Below are 18,224 nucleotides of genomic sequence, written 5' to 3' on the forward strand. Positions count from 1 at the left end.
TTCTTGGTGCTTTTTTTATGATTTCCTTATGATATGGTCTCTTCATGACACAATATACAAATTGATTAATGAATGAACAAAACACTCACAGCAGGTTTCATAAAACTTTGACTTTCTAAACAACAATTTGACAGTCACTCGGTTCCCAAATGGAAATCAATGAAACCTCTGCATTTCTGAATATATTGAAAGAGTAGCAATTGATAATCATTGAATGGTCCTATAAAGATCATCATTTCCCCTCAATAGGCCGTTCATGCAAGGGAAGCTTTCTGCATACAACAATTCATGTCGATGAACAGTTCTCAATTGACCTGCAGTAAAATGTTCATTGCACATATGGTGTAGTAAGTAGTGTTTTCTGAATTAATTGTCTTCAAGCTCTGAGAATTTTATCCACTTCGGAGCACTGAAAATTAGAATCAATGAATGACCGATTCACATATTACGACTTTTAATACTTACGCCATTTTTCTTAGTTGAGTGAAAAACTTAATCACGTAAAATACATTTTATTATTTGATCCACGGTTCTTCACCATTCAATAATTTTCGAACAATATTTTGATGTTTTCACCAAGAAATAAGACAAAAAATTCAAAAATCAGCAAATAGAACGAGCCAGATAAACAAAAAGCAGAATGAGAATCAAAACATTCAAAACCTCTTTGATCAATATTGACGTCTGAAATCTTAAGAAATTTCATATATTTCTGCAAATGGCACTCAAATTAATATTTTAACCAGTCCTAGCGTCTTAAAAACACGCGTGACACACAGATGGCGCTTAAATCGCTTTAGTCGCCTCGTTTCCCATCTTTTTACTCTATAATCTTTGGTTTGATTCATATCAAAATAGGAATACCGCAATATGTGATATTCCCTTAGTATCTAGATTTTTGAAGAGAATTGTCAATGTTTCTCACTATTTTCAGTAAATATCGGAAGGATGACAGCATCAAGTGTAATTAGTGAACAAACAACGCTTTGAGTTAAAAAAAATTACCAGTTCTTTTGAACAACAATGATATATTTATTCATATATTCTGCACAAACAAAAAACCTTCGTGTTTCTCGAAAACCGTTTTTTATGCATATGTTCCGTAATAATCTATAAACTTTATAGAAATATTGAGTTTTTTGCTCTCTTCAATAATTTCTGCTTTTCTCGTCTTATTGAAAGCATCACCCAAGTTGCAGGAATGAATATTAGGGAAATATTCCTTGATTTTGGAAACATCGCAAACCGTGAGATGATTATCCCCAAAATCAATAGTTTTCAGTGAGGGTAGCGTATTCCATTCATCCCAATTGATTGCACCTAAAAATAAAACTTATAGTCAAATTGATTTCGCACCAACCAAAAATAAAAACTGAACAAAAGAGAGGAGTCTACAAGATTGATTGTGAAGAATGTCAAGCTCATTATGTTGGTATGACTACACGCGCTGCTGGTATAAGATTTTCTGAACACGTGAAGAATAAACCTCCATCGGCATTAGGAAACCACCATAGAGAAAGGGTCTCTGGAAACCACCTCATTGACAGTAACCATAAAACTTCAATCCATAATCTCAGTATTCTTCACTACGGAAGGAATTTGTATCGTTTAACCCTTTTAGAACAATTATAAATTTTGAGAAGAAAGAATGACAGCAACCTTGTAAACGATGTTAAAGAGTTTCCGTTACATAATATTTTCAAAATGTTAGTTTAGAGACGATAGCCTGAAAAATAACTTTTTATCTCTATGTCTGTATTTTCTATGCGGCTCTTATGTGACGCATGTAAGATGTCTAAAAACATCTTAGACGCATGGCTGTAATGTATCTACATCTGTCCTCCAGCCCATAGATAACCAGCCTATATGTTGTTTACCATTTTAATTTTTATGTCTTGGACTAATGAAATTTTCCATTTTAAATGAAAATTCATTTATGTTTGTACTACATCTTGTTAGTTGCAGCTTGTTTCTGTGTTTCATGACAGTAAGATTTTCTTGAATTGTTTGTTTTTCTTTTGCACATGAGTGCCATTTCAGAACAGCCTGATGATATCAGTATTTTGCCGAAATCGATAGCTAATTAAATATATAATTAAAAACCAGTGTGTTCTTCTTTTCCTACTATAATCTACACGCTGATGGAGAAATACATCAATTTCATTGTAGAGCATAACATTTTCTACAAATTTTGTCCGAAGCAAGTTTTTCTATGTTTGAATGTTTTCGAGATATATAGCGATGAATGTACATTAGACAGGGTTTCTACCTTGACCTTGCCCTTTCGCATGTGTGGCTAAGCTTCTCGCCCTTATCGCCCTCTAACTCGAGAACGGTTAAGAGTATGTAAAATTAAATTAATTTTTTTTTGCCATTTTCAACTCTTCCGTACGGCCAGTCCCACCGCGCAAACTGTCAGATAATCATGAATTCATTATCAGAGAAACGTAGGGCATGTACAGTATCTTAATCTGAAACGCTCGAGTATGTACACCTGACGATTCTTTTTTACATCTTTGAGACCCTGCAGACGCTTTCCCCACCGCTGAAAGTGCATACATCATAGAACCTTTAATTCTTTCTACCATCTAATCTTCAAAATCCACTAGGTTTCCATGACGCTCGAGTAAATCCCGATTTAGTATCGTCGGCTCCCCAGCCAAGGTAAGCACACCCAAGATACAAGTTGTTTCTTTCATGTTTGGTTGAAATTTGACTTTGAATTGGGGAAATTGCATGTTACATTCAAAAATTTGGGACTCACCTATTTCATTCTTATTCAATTGTAATTCGTTGAGTTTAGGCAGATTCTGGTAAGTTCCTGGTTTGAAACTTTTGATCAAATTATGCCCCAAGTCCAACTCCTTCAAATTGGATAAGTTCGAGAAAGCATCGGCGTCAATTTCACCGATTTTGCAACTGACCAAATTCAATATTTCCAGATTCAAACCGGTGAACATATCTTTACCGATTCTTTTCAATTCGACTCCATTTATACGCAGCGTATTGAGCTCTTTCAGGTCTGTGAATGCATTTCTGTCCACCTCTTGACCTGAATCGTCATTGGCTACGAGAGTAGCGTACGTAAGTTTGGCATTACATTGAAAGAGCTGCTTGGTCACTCGGGGAAACTTGGTATTTCCATTTATATACAGAGTTTTCAAATTTGGTAGAGCACAGAATGAATCTGGAGCTATAGCTTCTACTGTCGCGAAGGATATGTCAAGCAAACCAACATCTTTCTTCGTTGTGAGCTTCTCTCTTGTTATATTTCCTTTTGTATTATGTATGAATATCTTGTATGTATCATCATCAAATGAGTGAACACCAACAATTGAGGCAAGAATTAGCAAAGCTTTTATCTGTAAATAAAATAAAATTATTATGATTTGAAAATGCAGTTATTCGAAGTGAATATGTGGAGACTGTGCGATATCTCAAAGAAAAAACATGGAACTGGTACTGGTATGTAAGCGATTATCTTCTGAAAGCCGACGGGGGTTTTATTCTTTCATTTAGAAAAGATACATTCAAGGTGTTTCACTAGTGGCAGGCCATAGTCTAATGGTCAATGAGGGTCATCTAGGCTTTTAAGAAAGTAGCTTCTTTGTACTCAAAGTCCATTAGATTCGGAGATACAGGGTGATTTATGGATTTCGGCTTAAATTTTCGGTATCCATGACTTGAGAACGAGTAGTCGAGTTTTGATGGAAATTTGTGGGCTCGTTTACTTCCAATAGCCCTTCGAGATGGCACAGGCAATTCGCAGAATATCACGACAGAACTCAAAATATTGATATTTATTTTTCGAATATCAAAATCTATATTTTCTGGATCAGTTGAAGGAATTTTGTTCTCAGAATTGAAAAAACATATTATTTTCAATCAAATTCAATTTTCTCTTCCTATGGCACACTTGTGAAGAGAAATGAAAGAATGAAATTCTATTTCTTATTTCTGGTTAATTTTTGGGGATACAGTCCCGTTTTCGAATATTTAGTTATAATTTTATCAATAAGAGCCCTCTTTTCAATTATTGATTATTATGAATCATCAACACATACTAAGAGTAAAAGTACGTTGCCTAAAAATTTTATTTGAAAAATGTAGGGGAAGGTGGGGTAAGACGGGGTAGCGAGGTAAGATGGGGACCCTACCAAAATAGATAATGCAGTGCCACTAGAAAATTTATTTTAACGTCATCTCACGGTATTCATCAGTATTAGTTAGTGTTAGTAAAATTTAGGAGTAGAAGTGCAGGGACCCACTTGGTAACTATGTTTTTCTAAAATTACGTGGTTTTATCTAATTATTGGCTGGTATAAAGTGCGTGACTGTTCATAATATGTGTTATACAAGGTGCGTGATATATTTTTTTATTAATGTACGTTTATTTTACCATTCTTCTACTCATTATTTCGTCCCGGTTTGCTTTGGTTTATAACCTCAAAAAATACAATATACCTTATCAATCCAGTTTGGGAAAGATGGGGTACCTACTTCGGGGCAAGACGGGGTTGGGACCCCATCTTACCCGCTCCTTTGGTATTTTTTTTGGATTTAGATTCCATTCAAAATTATATTTATCGATAGCAGCAATCTCACAGCGAACACTGACAGTTCTACCAACAATAACTTCGTCACTTCCTGATACTCAATCGGCCACCTACACCACCATAAATTCTTCAGCAAACACTCTACCTCATCCATCTGCTACGACCTCATATGTAGTACAACAAGCCTCAGTAAATGATTCTTTGTATAATGCAGCATTCCATCTGGTTAACCCCAAACAGTTAATGCCTTATCCACGAATGGCCGAAAAAAACGAGGCGAAGTTCGGAGAAGAGGAAAAGCTTTTATCACTGCTTCTCCATATAAAACAGAATTAGAGGAAAAACAAAACAGTAGGAAACCGAAACCTGATGTCTCAAGCGAAAAAAAAAATGAAAAAATCAAATAAGAGGAGATCTCGAAAAACTAAAAAAGCTTAAGAAGAAGCTCAGACATCAGAAGAAGAAGATACTGCATGTCTATACTGCCACGGCTTGTATTCCGAGTCTACCGAAGGATGGATCACTTGCCAGGTTTGTTCTAATTGGGCGCATTGTGGCTGTGCAGGAGTTGAAGACAACGATGATGAAGCTGTCCATATCTGCCCATTATGTGAGGATGAAGACTGTTGAATATTCTGTACCCCATCTTACCCAAGGGGGTACCCCGTCTTGCCCTATAGTTGGGGTAAGACGGTGAGATTTTGTTATTTTTTAAATTAGATATTTAAATGAGAAGAATAATTTTTTGTTTGTTTTGACTGATTGTTATTGAAAAAAGAAAAACTGATTATTTTCTTAATAAAAGTTCCTACATTGTGCAATTATAAAGAAGGGTTTTATTCAAGAAATGCCTTAAGGTCCCCGTCATACCCCACCTTCCCCTATTATTGAACTATCAATTCTTTCAAAATTATCAAATCTCATGTAGAATGAAGAGTGATATCCTTCTTCGAAATCAATTCACATAATGAATATTCAATGTACGAAAAATCCATATTTTCTGAGCAAAAGTCCCTGTAATCCGTCTTATAATGAGACAAATTGTTTGGAATAATGGACAATCAACTTGCCTAGCATGCAGTTTCGATACCTATATGTACCTACTACCTCAATATTATCAGAAATTCCGTACAATTTTACTCCGCCAGAAAATTGAGCTTTCTCAATTTGAAATAAAAGATTTTCGCAATGTGGGGACGCAGCTCAGAGAACGCATCAGAACATGGATCAGAAAAGGTGCACAAACATGGGCCTACGATGGACAAACTACCCTGATATTTTGGTTTCAAAATTTACATTTGGAGGTGCCAGCTCCACGTATACTCCATTCACTTTTATTTTAGCAGTCGGTTGGCCATGGAAATTTGACACATTTTACTCTGTATAGTACGAAAATGTGGGGTTATGAGGCTTGTCAAAACATTTTTGGGTTTTAAATCAACGCTATGTTGGCCGTTCTACGTAAAAGTTTCTGTTATTACGTATTAAATCACAATATCGAATATCTTCGGAAAATATGTGCGAACATAATTGAAGTTTATACAAACTGATTGAAGGCATACCAAATCCAGTTATTTGCATGGAAAATACAAGAGATCAGTATAATATCATAATATGCACTAGCTTGAGCTTAATGTTCGTTATATATCTTCTTTGGCTAAAGTTTGAATACGTTACATCAGTTGTAGATTTCAAAAATATTAACCCGAAGATGAAATGCATATGTTGCAGTGGTTGGGAATGGGTATCTCCCAAAGGAATTGACAGATAATTACAAGAATGTTAAATTCTTCAACAAAAATCATCTTGCATCAATATAAGTAAAAGGAATTAAAGGAAGTTTCAATCAAGATGAACTTCACCTTTGAACAAAAATTCCACATGAATAAATAATTAGCAGGACAACTGGCGCGTATTTATGGCTGTTCATCTTAATGCATTGATACATTAATAATAATTAGGTATTTATTGGTACCTTAAGACATTTAGAATGTATAGGACAAGTCAAATGAAAAATAGAAAAATCAATTGTCGGGAACTTATTCTACGATGACATTCATCTAAAATCCAGTAGTAAACTTTTCAGTTGTAATTAAACTAGTGCAATGAAAATTATCGATAATTTTTGGGAAAGATGCTTGAATGCAAGTTAAGTTGAAAAAGAGCACGAGTGCGCGGAGCGCTCGAGTGCCTTTTACAGTTTAACTTGCATGAGAGCAGATTTGTCAAAAATTATCGATTCATTTTCATTTCCACCAGCACTATTCACTCCCCGATCCCGTTAAAAAAAACTCCAAAAATACTCATTTGCCATTATTGAAAACTACTAAGAATCATACTAAAACACATTTTCCACTAAAAAAAAATTTTAATGCAAAAATCCGAGGGGGCGTTAAACGATAAATTTACCACGCTTGTGCTGTAGATATTGATAAGATTGTCTATATAGACAATCTTACGCCAACGAATACAAAAAAGTCAAAAACGTCAGTATGGAGACAATTTCAAGAGTTTTGTGCCGAAAGAAATCACTTATTAGAACGAGGAACTTCGGTGGAAAAAATTGCCTTCATTCTGAAGGAGTGGACAAGCAACATGCGCAAGAAGGATGGATCCTTTTATAAAGAAAGTGTGGTGAAAACAATGTGGAACGTGACAGCAAAACTTGTTCAGGAAAAATATTGTGAAGATTTCGGCATTGCAATGGATCCATTTAATGATGTAAGATTTAAATCGGCTAGGGGTGCACGAGATGCTGCGCGCAAAATATTACAAATTAACCCGGAAAAGAGAAAAGAAAGCTCATCGGCTTTTACTTACAAAAAATTGCTGCAAATTTTGAAGCTTTACGATGAAAACAAGCCGGAGGGTCTGTAGAAAAATTTTTTTCATCTCATATCTTATGAGCTAACATTTCGAGGAGGTGAGGCAGCCAACGGTTTGACGGATTTCTTTCAAGAAGAGAAGTTTAATGATGGAACTAGCACAAATAGAATAAAATATAATCCAGATTAACAGACAGTAAATGGTTAATCAGAAACACTACTAATGAAGACATCTGCCCCGTTAGGTAGGTCAAATTAACAGTTTCTTATTTAATTTTTCTTATCAAAGCTTTTTTTTTAAGATTATACAAAAAACTTTTGTCAAAACGAGGATCTAACGTGAAGACGAACCGTCTGTTTCTTACACCGAATCGAGAATGGCAAAATAATAATATATGGTTCAAGAATATCCCAGTTGGCAGAAACGAGATCGCAAAATGGACAAAGCTGTCTGTCCAAAAAGCAGGTCTCGATAGCGAAAAGTTCAAATTTACAAACCATTCTCACCGAGCAACTGCCGTAAGCCATCTAGCCAAGGTTGGGGTAAACGAAAACCAGCTAACAAAAAAAAACAGGACATGGGAATGTCAGTTCAATAAAACCTTATTTACAACTCGATAAAGAGTTTCACGAGGAAATAATAAGGAAAATGAGAAACAGTGAAAACAACGAGTTCAGTGTTTCTTCATTTTCAACTTCTGCTTCAAGTAACGTTGTTTCTGACCAACAACAAGCTTCGACTGGTTCAATCATAAATTTCAATAATTGCGTTTTTAATTGTAAAAATTTCAAAAACTAGGTTCAACAGTTTTGATGATACTTTAATAAGAAATAAACGTTTATAATTACGTCTACATTTATTTTAAAGGACCTGATTGACAAGTGCAAATTATCGATAATTTGCACTAATGCAAAATTATCGCCTAATTGTATGCTCATTGGCTAAAACAACAATCAAAAATTAGTCGGAACATTGTTGTCTGTCAAATTTGACAGATGAATAAAATTTTCGTATTAATTCACTCAAACATAAAATTCTCAAATGCCACCACTTTTTTGGGTCTCCCAATAGAGGGAAATTCTTTGTTATCCTCTTTATTCACAATCTTTCTGATTGTGGAAATATTCAGCTGAAATATAAGTCGTTTAGATTCAGATGAAACATTATATAAATTCTCTTACATTGAATATGTTCGCTACCGTCTGACGTATTGTGGATTTTAGAATATCAGGGTATAACTATTTGAATGAGCGGACCTGAATTCTAAATAGCGCTTTCTAAAACCCTGTCTCTTTTTTTCAATCATTTTCGGCATTTTCGTAATAAAAATTGATTTAAGTTGTGGCAACGGCGTTATGACATTAACGACATTTTAACCATACCCCGTTCTAGTAACAAAAACTTGAGAAAATTATTTCATGGCCAACCTACTGCTAAAATAAATGTGAATGCAGTATACCTACATATAACTCCATTCAACCCCATCGAATTTAGCCACCCTACGAAACTACGAAACAACCTATATATGTTCATCAAGCCGATTAATTGTTCATAAAAAATAACTTTTTACGGAATCCAAATCCTGTTTTTTTAAAATGAGCACAAAATCATTGTTGAATATTTAAAAAAATGCGGTCATCATTTGAAAAAATTGGAGAATCTATAGGATGAGTTTTTCCTACTACTATTTAGTTACATTATGAAAGTAAGCTATCGTGATTGCGAAACACTTGTGATAAAAAAAATCATGTTGGTAGGTATGTAATTCAGTTTCTTTACTTAAATTATGGAATTTGATCAAGTATCGGCTGCATTATAATTCAAGAATTTGTTTAGAAAGTTCAAAAATATCAGGATTTAAATCTTTACATAAAAAGTAGGTATCTACGGATGCTACGAGTTTAGTGAAATATTTGTGATAAGTAACAAAATTAGTTCTAGTTAACATAAATTGAGATCATTCATACAGTGAAGTGCTACTTACTGTATTGATTTGATCCATCTCAGTAAAATATCACTATAGTAAATTGTTCAATTACTCATTCACCGGCTACCTTCCCACTGAATTGGCCATTCCAGTTCTCTATAATATTTTTCTGGTCAACAACATAAATGAACATCCATAAAACGAGACGATAACCAGTCGAACATAGGCGTACAAGTTTTGTGTATTTATCGAGAATTCATTCGTTAAGAGGTTCTTGTTTAACCTTCAGCATTCTACCATCAGAATTTAAAATAACCAACTTGTGTTGGTTATTTTAATTCGGTATCCTATTGGATTTGACTGTTTTCCCTATTCGATTTGAGGTTCACAGTGATCTTTGATGTCTTTGATGTTATCCAACTATTCAGTTATGAAGGAAGTGGAGAAATTTCAGATTTGATGTTCAATCTATAGATCCACAGATAGGTACGGACTTTTTATGAAAGGAAGAAATAAAATTTAAAAAAATGGCAATAGGCACTGACATATTTTTCCAGGAATCTAATTAATAAATTCGTTAAAATAGATACAACTTTCCAGAAACCTGATAATGAAAGTTTTTCAGATGGTAATCTTCCAGAAAGTCAGTTGCGATTATCTAGTCATTTAACACCTTGTAAAAGGGATGTACCACTACCTATACTAATAAAGACCATAATAATATAAAGGGTGTTGACAAATTCCATGAATACTACAAACATCTTCCAAACTATACCAAATAGAAATTCCGTTAATTGACAAAAAAGTTCTGCCTTTGAAAGTCCTCCAACACGATGTTGTTGTGGATTTATAATGAAAAATCGAAAATAGATGATATTCGAAAATTCCTTATATCTTCTTCAGCTTAAGAACAATTTGCTTGAAGTTTTGAAATCCTTCAATGTTATCCTCATTTAATGAAATAATTATACAAATTTTGTTGAAATCGGCTTCCTAGATTTCAAGATAAAATTCTCAACTTTTTTTTTCCTTGGCAGCCATATAGAATTTTTCCATGGAAAATTGTATAATAATATTTTTATTCGACATAAGACTCAGTTTGGTTGAATTCGCATCGAGAAGAGGAATTTTGAAGATATTTTTTATAAAAAAATCTGCACTCATACAAAGAAGGCCATGAATTTAATTTTTGAATTGGTCTACGTATACATCAAAAACCAGAAGAAAACACAATATCATCATTAGACATTCTCCATCACACAGTGAGAAATTCATATCTTTGAAATGAAAAATATCGTGTAGTATAGTTGATCTGCGTTGAGATAGTGTAAAATAAGTGTTATTTTATAACATTTTTCCGTACTTTTATCAATAGGTAATGAGAACACAAATTTGAAAATAAAATTCATGTCCTTATTATGTGTGGAGATATTATTCTTTAAAGTTGAATGGAATTTTAGAGATTTTTGATAACACGCATTTTATTCAGTGAGAATGAATGGCTTTCGCGAATTTCCTGAAAAATTCAATCAAAGATAGGTCAATATTCTCTCTGTTTCAAGGTATATTTTTGATAATGCGGATAACACAGGATCTAGAATCCCAGTAGGATATATTTCATCGAAGATTTTTCCAACTTCGAAAATTCTGGTAGACCGTTTTATTTTGAGAAGTTCTTCTTTGTGCCCAAAAAGACTCAACTTTCAAAAAAACGAGAGTATGCGAGAAAGTGGATAGAACTTTCACAATGGAACGTTATCGAGGTATGACATTATTTGATTTTTTTTCGAAATCCGAAATATAATAATGGAAACGCTACTGATATCAAGGGTTATTATTTGAGATGGATAAACAGTTGATTATATCATTAATTCTCACATTATGAAATGAATAAATTATGTTAATTCTACTTCAGAAGAGATCTTCACGGTTATCGCAATGAGAAGATAAATCATTACTTTTGTGTGTCAGATACTCGGGAATGAATATAAATATCACAAGCAATAAATGACGAATCAGACTCACCATCAGATGAATTCAAGAGTTGAATAAAGTACATACTTATTATTTTTATAGAATATAGAATAGGTATACCAGATTGTTAATATAATGAATGAATTTCTTGGAAATTAATCAGCAATTGAATAAGAAGTTATTCAAAAAAATGAGATATAGAACTGATTCTGATTCATAATATTTCTAAAGTAGAAAATCTCCGAATTGTGTTGGAAATGTACCAACAATGATATAATATGAAACCTTGATGAACGATGAAAGATCTTTCTAAGGAAAAAATCAATCCAAACTTTTTCCTGACTTTTTCATGATTTGCAACAGTCCACGCAACTAAGAACGGTAAAATAAACCATTAAATTTCAGCCGTGGGTTGGCGTTGCAAAATTGACACATTCCATACTGTATAGTACAAGAATCTAAGGTATAACCCGTACCTAAACGGAACAATGGTTTTGGTGAAAGACTATTTCTTCGAGCTGAGACAGATCCAAAATTGGGTACGAATAAAGATCAAATATCTTTTTATGAGAACAATCGACGTGGAGAAGCAGAATTCAATTTTCATACCGTTTCAGAAATAGAAATTTTGAAGATCATGACCGACATCAAAATTAACGCAACAGGTCTAGATGGTATAAATATGATAACTTTGAACCTTTGCTTGCCATAGGTACTTGCTGCCTTACATAACTCATATAATTAATTATTCCATCTTGAACGCCGTATTTTCAACGCAGTGGAAGAGAGCCCGTGTCATCCCGCTTCCTAAAAAGTCGAATCCTTCAAGTCTTAATGATTTAAGACCGATAAGCATCCTACCAACCCTTTCAAAGGTACTAGAGAAAGTTCTTAAGAGCCAACTTCGTGTTTATGTAGAAAATAATAAAATTTTACCGAATTGCCAGTCAGGCTTCAGACGAGGTTATGGATGTGGTTCAGTCCTTCTTTCGATAACTGATGATATTTGGACGGCGACTGATAAGGGAAAGCTGACAATATTAATGCTACTTGACTACTCTAGAGCATTTGACACGTTGAGTCACGATGTTTTAAAGGCTGTGTTACACTATATAGGTTTATCACAGTCGGCACTAAATATGATATCAGCCTTTTTAACGGGTAGGTCTCAAACCGTTGTATTTGACGGAAATCAGTCGTCGTTCTTGAGTGTGCTCACTGGTGTTCCACAAGGATCGGTTCTCTCTCCTCTTCTTTTTGCCATCTATATATCGCGGTTTCCAGCGGCCTTTCAATCTTGTACCCAGCACTACTACGCCGACGATACTCAGCTCTATCTATCGTTTTTCTTGGAGGAAAGTCCACAAGCTGTGTCTGCTTTGAATTATGATTTGGGCAATCTGACACAGTTCTCTATCGATCACTCACTTAAACTGAACCCTCAGAAAACTAATGCTATTCTCTTTGGAAGGCAGAAGGATAGGGACATTTTTATGCAGAACTATAGTCAACTGCTGATGATGGACAACTGTAATATAAATTTTCAGAGTGTCGTTAAAAACCTTGGCCTCTTTATTGATAGCGATTTGCGATTTTCACATCACGTCAGTCAGATTTTGAGAAGATCGTACACCAGTCTGAAATTCATTTTTCACAGTAGACATTTTCTTGATGTTAAAACGAGGGCACTGCTCTGCGATAGTTTGGTCCTTTCACATTCCAAATATTGTGACACAGTCTATGGGCCTTGCATCACAACTGCCGATGCTAATAGAATTCAAAAATTGCAGAATTCTTGTTTAAGATTAATATATGGCATCAGGAAATTCGATCGAATAAGTCATAAGTTGAAGGAGATATCTTGGCTAAACATGGCGCAGAGACGTCGGCTTCATTCTGCTTGTCAATTCTTCTCAGTGGTGGCCCACAAGTCACCACCATATCTGTATCATAAAATAAGGTTCCGATCTGACGTGTACAATGTCAATGTCCGTTTCAGGGGAAGGCTCACAATACCATCTCACTCAAAAGAGCTATTTAAACGCTCATTCTCTTATAACGTCGCAAAATGTTTGAACGGCTTCCCCCTAGATTACACGAGCATTGATTCATCTTATTCTAAGAGGAGATTCAGAGAGATGGTGCTGGAAATTCTGAGTGGATACGTAGGTTGATAATAAGACTGAAATCAGGATACTCATTCATAATTATAGTATATGGGTATAACTCCGCACGAAAAGTTTTGTTTTAAGTTTTGTTTTTTGTTTCTTTTTATAATTAGTTCGAAATAATTCCTTTTTTTTATTTTTGTGGTAATATGTTGGCATAATTGTGATTAAATTATTGAGTTCATGTAGGGTTAGTTGAACAGACGTTCTGGGTATGTAATACTCGGAACGAACTGAACCTCGCCCTCCATAAATGTTGGAATAGATGTTGAAACTTATTTTGTTCAATAAAAGACCTTTATTATTATTATTATGACTTTTCACACTCCTCTCCAGAGGAAAATTCACTTATCCCAGATATCTCAGATATCAAAAGGATTAAGCTCTGTTGGAGCCCTTTCCAGGTTTTCGGGTTAGTGGTGGTGGTCGGGTCCGGGTCGCTCCTCGGCTCCCTGTTGTATTTTCCGGTCTGTGAGAACTGTGCGATCCCAGTAGAGCTTGTGATGTTCATTTTCCAACACAGCATCCGGATGGTTATTGTAATAAGGAACCTTTTTCGAACTTAGAAGTTGGTGTTTTAGTGCCAATTCTTGGTGAAGAATCTTGGCAACAGCATCATGTCTATTTTTGTACTCCGTGCCCGCGAACTTCTGACATCCCCGGTGATGTGCTGGATAGTTTCATGTGTTGCACAGCCATAACGACAGCTATCGTCCGCCACTGAGGCATCCTTGGCGATATATTTCATGTAATTCCTTGTTGGAATCACCTGATCCTCGATGGCGAGCATGAAGCCCTCTGTCTCAGGAAACAACCTTCCGTAAGTCAACCAGTAGTTCGACGCAGATATGTCGACGTAATCATGGTTGACCTTGTTCTGGTGCCTCCCATGCAAAGGTTTGCCAATCAGTTTCTGCATTTTACTTTCTGCAGAGTGTTCGACGGTTTCCAAGTGATCCTGTTGTAGCTTTAAGGGTGTAGAACTATCAGCAACACAAACTACTCGATAGAGTTCTGACGAAGCAGCCTTGCTCAGGAAATATTTTCGAAGTCCTTCAATTTCCTGGGACATACGGTTGGACAAATCAACAATTCCTCTACCCCCAAGATGTCGTGGCAGCTCTGTCCGTTCTATTGAGCTTTTGGGGTTATGTTTATTGTGTTTAGTCAGCATCGTCCTTATTTTTCTCTGTAAAGCTGCTAAATCGGTGGTCGTCCAAGAGATGATACCAAATGAATAGCTCAGCGCCGAGCAAGCGTAAGTGTTAATCGCTTTTATCAGATTCTTGCTGTTAAGACCAGTTCTCATTATCCTCCTCAATCTTCGGGTGAACTCCTCCGTTAATTCTTTCTTCATCTGGGTCTGATGGATTTTTCTTGCCTGTTTTATGCCTAGATACTTGTATGTGTCTCCTTCCTTTAATGCTTCAATTTCTGCACCTTCCTTGAGTTTGAACGTACCATCTTCTATTTTTCCTCTCTTATTATTATTATATATATATGATTTCATTGGACTTTAGCCGTGCTTTCACACTCCTCTCCAGAGGAAAATTGACTTATCCCAGATATCTCAGATATCAAAAGGATTAAGCTCTGTTGGAGCCCTTTCCAGGTTTTCGGACTCGTGGTGGTGGTCGGGTTCGGGTCGCTCCTCGGCTTCCTGCTGCCGGTTGGATTCCTGCTCCGCCCGCACTTCCTGTCGGGGCAGACGGTGTTCTTCTGAATTTCCCATGTACTTGCGTACAGTTCTCGCCGTTCCCAGCAGTACCGCCTTCTGCACGACTCTATAGATATTTTAGTCCAACTGAAGTTTCCTCAAGTTCTCTAGTAGTTTCTTCGGTATCAGGCCTGTAGATGATATAACAATAGGGATGGTCTTGATATCTTTCAGCTTCCACTGTCTCCTGGTTTGTTCCTCGAGATCTCTGTATTTTGAAATTTTTCAGTGTGCCTATCCAGAAGATTGTTATTATTTGGAATCGCCAACGTCGATGAATAGTGCACTCTCCTCATCCTTATTGAGCAATATGAGGTCTGGTCTGTTGTGGCTTATTTTCCGGTCTGTGAGAACCGTGCGATCCCAGTAGAGCTTGTGATGTTCATTTTCCAATACAGCATCCGGATGGTAATTGTAATAAGGAACCTTTTTCGAACTTAGAAGTTGGTGTCTTAGTGCCAATTCTTGATGAAGAATCTTGGCAACGGCATCATGTCTATTTTTGTACTCCGTGCCCGCGAACTTCTGACATCCCCCGGTGATGTGCTGGATAGTTTCATGTGTCGCACAGCCATAATGACAGCTATTATCCGCCACTGAGGCATCCTTGGCGATATATTTCATGTAGTTCCTTGTTGGAATCAGCTGATCCTGGATGGCGAGCATGAAGCCCTCTGTCAGAGGAAACAACCTTCCTGCGAAGTCAACCAGTAGTATGTCGACGTAATCATGGTTGACCTCGTTCTGGTGCCTTCCATGCAAAGGTTTGCCAATCAGTTTCTGCATTTTACTTTCTGCAAAGTGTTCGACGGTTTCCAAGTGGTCCTGCTGTAGCTTTAACGGTGTAGAACTATCAGCAACATAAACTACTTGATGGAGTTCTGATGAAGCAGCATTGCTCAGGAAATATTTTCGAAGTCCTTCAATTTCCTGGGACATACGGTTGGACAAATCAACAATTCCTCTACCCCCAAGATGTCGTGGCAGCTCGGTCCGTTCTATTGAGCTTCTGGGGTGATGTTTATTGTGTTTAGTCAGCATCGTCCTTATTTTTCTCTGTAAGGCTGCTAAATCGGTAATAGTCCAAGAGATGTTATTATTATTATTAAACTCAACAATCTTTATACTCAATGACTCTAGTATGCGAAATTAGCTTAAGGGAGGATGAACACACTTGGTTCCTATGGTCTATGCGCATTCAAGCATAAGACACGATGTGCTTTGTAGTACTGTACAAGGTAACAACTTGAAAACAATCCAATTATGTCGCGACAAGAATTATTTAAGAGAAAATGCCGAAACAGGTCAATTTCTATTCGTAGGGGGACATATTTTGAGCAGAATTGAAAGCCGAAATCCCCTCAACCCTAGGTGTAGGAGCTATCACCACTAAATTCTCAATAAGGAATAGGGGGTGAGCTATACCTCAATTGAAAGATCACTTGACCCTCTACATGAATACTATGGTTTGCAAATTTTTATTGAGTAAGTAGTTACAGGGGCTGACAATTTGAAAACTTGCCAGGCCAATTATGTGTCGACGAGGATGTTTTCACAGAAAATGCTGGAACAGGTCAATTTTTAAAGAGAGGGGGGCATATTTTGACATATTTATTCTTTTTTGCAAAACAAATACTGAGTCCAACCTTGCGTTGCTATCCCAGAAAATTATTCCAAATCTGAGAACCGATTCAAGGTTTTTATTCTCTAAGTAGGCCAAAATAAGTTACACCTCAGCACCGGTTTCCTCACAGGACATTGCCGTCTTTTGAAGCATTTGATAAGAATAGGCTCATTAGGAATCGACGAGTGTAGGTTCAGTGGGTAAGGAGGAATTCCTGTTCACCTGGCTACAGTATGCCCCACCATTGCAAATTGCAAGCCTACGCAAGAAATGTCTTGGACGGGAAAATTATAGGAAGAATGAGGCCTTTAGCAGTGTTGAAACCCTCTAAGATACTGGAGTTCATTGGAACTCTGGAGTTTTAACCCCGATATTATGGCATTCAGGTATAGGAAGCATAACATGAAAAATATACAGTATTTCTTAAGGATTTCAAAAGGCAAAAATATACAGGTTATCAATATGAAATTAATTAAATCATTATTATAAAAAGGAAAAGATCTGACAACAATGTAAATACCAGCATAATCCTTGCACACCAACTTCCATAAAAATCGTATTTTCCATTTCCGAGATAATTTGGGCGTTCCATATACTCACTCCTCACGGTCAAAATTTTCCACAAATCTGCAGAATCTCTGAACTCAGAACATATTTACTTCATTGGATCGTTTACTATGGCTCGTAAAAGTATTTCTAGTAATTACAGTTGTAAAATATCATTATAGCTACAATTAATTTTTAATCTTCATTTCGACAATACATTATTTAAGCGTTATACAAAACAACTGAATAGATGTGCATGGAACATAACTGATCCTCGTCTGTTTAGAGCCATAACTCAAGAATCTGTTTGATATTCTGGGCTACGCCTTCTACGTACCTATCCCATTATCTAGGACAAATCATCTTATAGGAATGTGCATATGAATTTATCCATCTAACGTCACTGCCAAAGATTATAGAGTTATAATCTTTGGTCACTGCCTTAGTGCGGCGCTAGACAGAGAAGTATCGTATGTGTGTACTATGGAGAGTAGAGAGAAGGAGAACGTTCGCCGTACTAAAAATGTGTCCCCGAAAACGGGGAACGTAGGCTATGAGTCGCTGCGATCGCTACGTTTATCGATAAGGGGTGGGAATTTTAGCGTCAACTTTAAATGAACAGCCTTCATTTTATTTTAGGTTATGTGTCATCGTGGTTTTCTGATGATTTTTCAAATACCTTTCTTCAAATCTATATTAAATATAAGTTCTCTGAATTATATGCAATAAAATACAAGTCATATTATAAAGGGGACTATGTTATGAGCTTCATTCATTCATAATAAATGACGAAATCAATGAAATTCAAAAGAAATCACTGGTTGAAAACAGGTATGTTAGTTGGTTTACTATAATTTTCAAAATTATATAAATTCGCAGTGAGGAG

The 18,224-nt window shown here is 36.0% G+C and overlaps 1 protein-coding gene across 2 annotated transcripts; it reads right to left on the reverse strand.

Annotated features, from left to right (window-relative positions):
- Positions 1–1,008: 1,008 nt before the first annotated feature.
- Positions 1,009–17,451, reverse strand: LOC123322392 (chondroadherin-like). Of its 2 annotated transcripts, none has more exons than XM_044910337.1 (3): positions 17,313–17,451; positions 2,765–3,362; positions 1,009–1,320 (listed from the first exon to the last, which is right to left on the reverse strand). In XM_044910337.1, the coding sequence occupies exons 1-3, from the start codon at positions 17,382–17,384 to the stop codon at positions 1,088–1,090; spliced, it is 903 nt and encodes a 300-aa protein (XP_044766272.1). In that variant the 5' UTR covers positions 17,385–17,451; the 3' UTR covers positions 1,009–1,087. The 2 variants fall into 2 exon arrangements, with proteins under 2 accessions (XP_044766272.1, XP_044766275.1); XM_044910340.1 differs by lacking the exon at positions 17,313–17,451 and adding an exon at positions 9,367–9,519.
- Between the last annotated feature and the right edge of the window lie 773 nt (positions 17,452–18,224).

Source organism: Coccinella septempunctata, chromosome 1 (assembly GCF_907165205.1).
Source record: "Coccinella septempunctata chromosome 1, icCocSept1.1, whole genome shotgun sequence".
Classification (NCBI taxonomy): domain Eukaryota; kingdom Metazoa; phylum Arthropoda; class Insecta; order Coleoptera; family Coccinellidae; genus Coccinella; species Coccinella septempunctata.

What these genes read in the sequence shown, in the direction of transcription:
- LOC123322392 (XM_044910337.1), bottom strand. Translation starts at nt 17,384, where the DNA reads ATGGAACGCCCAAATTATCTCGGAAATGGAAAATACGATTTTTATGGA. An exon ending in GGTGTGCAAGGATTATGCTG is followed by an intron (nt 3,363 to 17,312) that starts GTATTTACATTG and finishes TTTTATTTACAG; the next exon opens with ATAAAAGCTTTGCTAATTCT. An exon ending in ATTGAATAAGAATGAAATAG is followed by an intron (nt 1,321 to 2,764) that starts GTGAGTCCCAAA and finishes TTTTATTTTTAG; the next exon opens with GTGCAATCAATTGGGATGAA.